The sequence below is a fragment of the Triticum dicoccoides genome, chromosome 5B (assembly GCF_002162155.2).
Source record: "Triticum dicoccoides isolate Atlit2015 ecotype Zavitan chromosome 5B, WEW_v2.0, whole genome shotgun sequence".
NCBI classification, from domain to species: Eukaryota; Viridiplantae; Streptophyta; class Magnoliopsida; order Poales; family Poaceae; genus Triticum; species Triticum dicoccoides.
This window is the reverse complement of record NC_041389.1, coordinates 579,032,021-579,037,642: the sequence shown is the minus strand read 5'-3', so window position 1 is coordinate 579,037,642 and position 5,622 is coordinate 579,032,021. Positions and strand designations below refer to the sequence as shown.

At 45.7% G+C, this 5,622-nt stretch overlaps 2 protein-coding genes across 4 annotated transcripts in view; both read right to left on the bottom strand.

The window, feature by feature from the left end:
* LOC119311760 overlaps nucleotides 1-2,233 on the bottom strand; it is an 8,671-nt gene extending 6,438 nt beyond the window's left edge. For all 3 annotated transcript variants that reach the window (XM_037587459.1, XM_037587460.1, XM_037587461.1), the window contains exons 1-3: nucleotides 1,887-2,233; nucleotides 1,655-1,777; nucleotides 924-1,037 (exon numbers count right to left, since the gene is read on the bottom strand). In XM_037587459.1, the coding sequence (XP_037443356.1) occupies nucleotides 924-1,037; nucleotides 1,655-1,777; nucleotides 1,887-1,952 (303 nt within the window). In that variant the 5' untranslated portion in view covers nucleotides 1,953-2,233. The remainder of the gene's footprint in view (nucleotides 1-923; nucleotides 1,038-1,654; nucleotides 1,778-1,886) is intronic.
* Nucleotides 2,234-2,373: 140 nt separating this feature from the next.
* Nucleotides 2,374-5,228, bottom strand: LOC119311759 (DNA repair protein XRCC4-like). The gene is made up of 4 exons (XM_037587458.1): nucleotides 4,844-5,228; nucleotides 3,649-3,777; nucleotides 3,216-3,338; nucleotides 2,374-2,891 (listed from the first exon to the last, which is right to left on the bottom strand). The coding sequence occupies exons 1-4, from the start codon at nucleotides 5,156-5,158 to the stop codon at nucleotides 2,595-2,597; spliced, it is 864 nt and encodes a 287-aa protein (XP_037443355.1). The 5' UTR covers nucleotides 5,159-5,228; the 3' UTR covers nucleotides 2,374-2,594.
* Nucleotides 5,229-5,622: the final 394 nt, after the last annotated feature.

The window sequence follows — 5,622 nt, the reverse complement described above, 5'->3', positions numbered from 1 at the left end:
TCGACGCCCGACAACCAACACACTTGGGACGAAATATGTTTTAACACTCGGTGTGTGCATTAGTCTCTTGGTTGTCCGTCATTAATACCAAAATCCACTTAGGGGCCTGGATGCTCTTTCAGATGACGACTGAGCAGGAAGACTTTTATTCCGCACGACATCGCCTCCTTCGGTGAGATGCTACGGGCAAGAAGATGCCAACTAAACGTAGCCGAAACCTAATTTACATGCCAAAGATGTTCACATGAGGCTCCCCCGGAATGCCCGCAAAGAGAACGAGGAAATGTGGTGTTTATGTGCTCCATCTTTGTGAGGAGGTATCCTAAAAGGGATGTAGAACAACCAAAGATCGGATGCTACCCAACCATCCGCACTGGACCTTATTGTTTAAAGTCGGGATGAAAATCCTGACTCATCATATTGTTCATTTGAATGGTTGAAACAAGCTAAATTTTCTTTGAAACTGCTAAAACAAGCAAACTTGACACTAGCAAAGAGCACCAGATGGGGGTAAAGATTTTGGGGTCTCCAACTATAATGAACATTTTATTCATTCCACACAATTCCGTTCGAAAAATCTTTTCAAATCTGGCCGACATGAAAAAACATAAATACTGTGATCTAAAACAGTAAATGATAGCAACAGTACCTCCTATCACAGATCATTGCTTTTTTGTGTTTTCGATGGAAAGTCGCAAACATTTTCCATGAAATTTTGCAGATTCATAGTGTATTGCAAATTTTACATATTAGAATATTTCTTGAATTTTCTAGACCTCGTAAACGCTCTTTGATTTATTTCATTTTTGAAGGAAAAGTTCACTAAAGCTTGGGAGCCAAAAGCAATATCCAGTCAGATGGCATATCTCAGGAGGAGAATCACAAAGCACACATGAAGTAGAAGTTCTTAGAGTTTGAAGTACCTGAACAAGACATATTAACCGATTCCAGCTCCAAGGAAACAGGTTGAAGTTGTCAGCTCCCTCAACGAAGTTCCTTCCGGGCAATTCTACCCGCACCCATTTCCAGTTCCACCTCTGCCAATTTTTCACAGGCGTAATCAGATACAAGGATACAGATAAGAATGGAAAGATATTGCTTTGTAAATGAAATGAAGATCAAAGCAAGCAAGTAAATTCAGCATAGTTCCACACAGGCCCAAAGAAATGGTATATGGTCTTTTTTTTTCTGACAGCTGGTATGTTTGGAGAGATGGCTTTCAGTGAAAACAGCAAAACAATACTTTTAAAAAGAATAATCGAAGAAAACTATTTTGAACGAAGATCACTGCGGTGTTGAAGTGCGAATTTGGAGACGTGGAACCGGTGAAAGGGCAGAAAAACACTGCATCCTCGTAGCAAGACATAAGTCCTTAATTTTCCTTACGAGGCCAAGGATGCGAATAAACGACTCAGAGCTGTAGAGTCCAGAACTCCAGATGTCCTAATGGTTTTTCAAGCTGCGTTTGGACCGTCCCAAGACTTTGATGAAGATGAGAGACCCGAGAGTGCATTCCAGCCAAGAGAATCAAAGAGAGGCCGTCCCAATGGAAGCAAACAGGGCCGGAAATGAGTCAACCTCCCGAAAGAATCCCAAGGAAGAAGAAGAGAAACATGAGGAGCGACGTGATAACGAAAAAAAATAATCCTCTCACCGAGTATATCATCTGATCCAACTTCCAAGCCAGTTGACGGATCGAGAAGGAGACCCTGCTCTGCTCGCCGCCCCCAAGCAGCTGAAAGAATCCCCGGTCCCGGTCCGGCAAGCGACCGAGAACCTGAAGAGCACAAACCAACCAAGAAACACGATGAAGAAGACGCAGCAGAGAAAAAATCACCTGAAGAAAACCCATAATCCCAACATCAAAGAGAAGATGCAATCCTGACCTGACCTCCTCTTTTGCTTCCCGATCCATTCCATTCCTTCCTCCGCTCCGTCGTCTGCTCCGCCATGCTCCTTCCTTCCCCGAATGGCGGGAGCGGGAGGGGGGAGGGGGAGGCGGTCAACAGCAGGGAGTGTCTTCCCGCGTGGAATCCACATGTTTATTCGGTCCATGGCAAAGAGGGGAAAGAGTCTGAACTCTGGGCAGGGGAGCTTTGACTCCAGGAAACGGAGACCCACTGATTGATTGCCATGCCCACCCAAAAACGCATGAAAAACACGCGGGCAAAGACTGTTCACCGCCTCGCATTTTTCCTTTTCTTTTCCAAGCGTGAAAGAGACGGGCCGAAAGCGAGCACCAGGCATGTGGAGTTCAGGCGTCGCGCAATGAGGAACACATGCTTGCCTTGACTTTCCACACGTCTGTCTTCAGGCAAAAGCACAGCCTCAGGAATGAAAATGGTAGTGTATTAGTACGTGCCAAAACACATGTGGATAAATGCATCTGCTCCCCCATTAACTACGAGCTAGTGGCACTAAAACAACTATACAACCGCCGCCGCCATCGGATCATCATCACAAATAATTAAATTCGGCGCTCATCATCCTCTAGCAAAGCACGAAACACGTGAAGATCATTTGACAAAGACACTCGACGAAAAGAAATGACACGTCTGACATCCGGCGGCTTAGCTTTGCTTCGTCTGGGTCACTCACTTCCTCGCCCTCTTGCGCCCCCTCCGGCCCCTGGAGGTGGCGGCGGCGGCGGCGGCGGCGGGCTTCTCGGGGGAGCTGTGGGGGTCGCCGCCGCTGCCCGTCTCCGAGGGCTCGTCGTTCACGCTTTGGTCCTTATCGCTCGCGTCCTCGATGGGCTCTGTCCTGTCGGTCGAGTGGCCCTCCTCCTCCTGCTGCTCCTCCTCCTTCGGGGCCTTGTCGGCGGATTCGAGCGCCGCGATCCTGTCCTTGAGCTGTCTCAGCTTGGCCTTCTTCGAGTTCAGAACGGCCACAAACTGAAAGCAACGGCACAACAGTCAGTGCCAGCACCGAGCAGCGCATAACAAGATCAAAACGTGCGCCCTCAGGAGATTTATAATTAATTCAGGACGGAATGGGAGTAGGGCTGGAGTTTAAAAGTCAATACAGTAGAAAGCAGATAACTCTGATTAATTGATCAAGAAAACGTGGTGCTCAACGACCTGTGATGGTAGACTAGTAGTGTCTTCCCGTAGAAGCAACAGGGCTATGTAGACTGATGCGAATTCCGTACAAAATTGCATACCAAAACATGGCTAGCGACAGGCGCGCATGAAACAGGTCGATGTACGGAACCGTACCTTTGTAAAGGAGGCTTGCTCAAACTCAGCCTTCTCGTTGTTGAATCGTTCACTCTGTTGCAAGCAATTCTCAGCTTCCTGTTTGACCTTCTCAAATGATTGTGTCTTCCTGACAACCTCTTCCTGAATAAATAAAGCTACATCTTTGTAAAATTTAGGTAACAAAGTTCAGACATATCCTGGCAAACAATTAAATCCCACGATCATGATTATATATGTACGACTCTTCAATATATTCATATGCAGTTATGGGTGCAAGTATGGGCAGCTGAGCGACCCAACGACCCATCTAGTTATTTGCTATTTGCATAAAGTGAATGAACTGCATGTAAACGGGTTGTTGGTCAGCCCACTTACACCCCAACATACATTGCCAAGTACTCAGAATACCACAGAACTATAAATGCAAGAAGTACAGAGCAAAGGGACGTACACTCAAGCGTATATTTGCATCCATAAGAAAATCCAAGACCTCAGCTATAGTCTGTTGTGGGTGGGGTGCCGGCTGCAGTTTCCAACGCCATTCCAGCTTGGTACCTTGCTTTTCAAATGTCCATGACAACTAAATGGTACAAAAAGGCCATATGTCAAAAATAAAAGAGGAAAAAATTGACTAGTAAGGACATGTGGATGTCCTTCCATAAACTAATAAAGCACGAAGAACACCCTTCCAACAGAAATAATGATCATATAAACCGCTCTCTGAATCAAACATATTAATATTCAACATTGTCCATATTTCAGGATGGCAGTAAGTCAGTACCTCAATAAAAGTTCAATTTACACTTACCGTATGAGTAAATTGAAAATAACAGTACCTCAAAGTCTCAAACAGACTGCTAAGACATCAAGACAACGATAAATGAAACTATGTGCATCACTCTTAAATGAAGTGATGAGCAGACACTGCCGAGGCATTTTAGATTAACTTTTGTTTATTAATGAACAAGTCCTAGTTTATATGATAAGTTTAGAAAGGACTGACGCATCATTCCAGTGTATAAATAGTTAGTACAGCACAATATATCAGGTTAAACACTTGTATTGGCAAATGACCTACAGCTAATGCCAAATCGGCATTTTTCTAAAAACTCAACTCATCTATATCTGCAACCATCCTTTTCATGAAACCAAGCAAGTGAAGTTTAACTTTGCAACTGCTTCGCAGACTAGGAAGACCCAAATCCAAAATTTTGAATGGAAGTCGGGCACTCAGGTGGTGTGGGTGAGAGATAAGACTAGTCTTAATGGGGTAGTACACTGGCAACAACAACATCACAAATTGCCCCCCAAATTGGGTGCAAAAGAATCACATCACCATCACTACTATGAAACCCATGACATGCCAACACTAATTACTTCTTGGGTCAAAATTGACACTGGTCAATATTCAGCAAATACACTACTCTTGGGTAAGCAATATTGTTACATAGGAAATATTGATAATAGACAAAATTAGCGAAATAAGTGATGAAGAAAAGTGGCACTTCACACATCAAACAACAATGAAGTCAATTAGACGAATTTCAACTTGATCATAGATTAGGAACCTTCCCGGATTAACCCTACATTTTTCATGTATCCATATAGCAACGGAGATAGTAGAAGGGGACAAGAGCTGAACGCACCCTGCGGCCGGCGCCAGCCTCGTGGAAGGAGTAGGTGGAGGAGGGCTGGTGGAAGGCGAGGTAGCGCTCGGCGAGGGCGAGGTACTCGGAGACGGGCTGGTCCCACTGCTCGGCCCGGAGGCGCACCTCGGCGTCGGAGGCGTCGGCGACCCAGGCGCCGGCGCCGTCGGTGACGGCGAGGGAGAAGCGGGTGGGGAGCCACGTGGCCTTCACGAATATGCCGCCGCCGCCCGGCGCCTTGGGGTCCTCCACCGCCACCGAGAGCTTCGCGCAGCTGTGCCTCGGCGCCGCCGCCGCCGCCACCGCGGTTGCCATGGTCGCCCAGCGAGAGGAAACCGACGGCTCTAGAGTCAACGCAGGAGGAACCGACGACGGGCAGAGAGGAAGGGCTGACTGTGGGCTGCTTCTCTCAAGTTTAGGGCTTGATGCATGTGCACCGGCAACATTTTTATGTTCAAGGCCCAAGAAAACAAGCCCAACAGCTGTGTGTGTGTGTGTGTGTGTGGTTCGAGCGCATGCATCAAGCCCAAGAGAAAAATATTCCGGTCTTCAAGATTTGTTCACAAATTCAAAAAATGTTAATGTTTATCAAATTAGTTAGGAATTTCAAAAAATGTTCATGTTCACATTTCTTTGGTGAATTCCAACATTGTTTGTGAACTCTAAATTGTTTGTGAATACTAAAAATGTTCATGAATTTGAAATAGGTGCATGATTTCAAAAAAAAAATCATGGTTTCAAAAACCGTTTATGAACTCCAAAATTGTTCCTGATTTCAA

Coding starts and splice junctions, on each gene's coding strand:
- LOC119311759 (XM_037587458.1), bottom strand. CDS start 5,158: ATGGCAACCGCGGTGGCGGCGGCGGCGGCGCCGAGGCACAGCTGCGCG. Junction 3,778..4,843: donor AGGCTGGCGCCGGCCGCAGG/GTGCGTTCAGCT, acceptor TGTACCATTTAG/TTGTCATGGACATTTGAAAA. Junction 2,892..3,215: donor AGCAAGCCTCCTTTACAAAG/GTACGGTTCCGT, acceptor CGTTGCTTTCAG/TTTGTGGCCGTTCTGAACTC.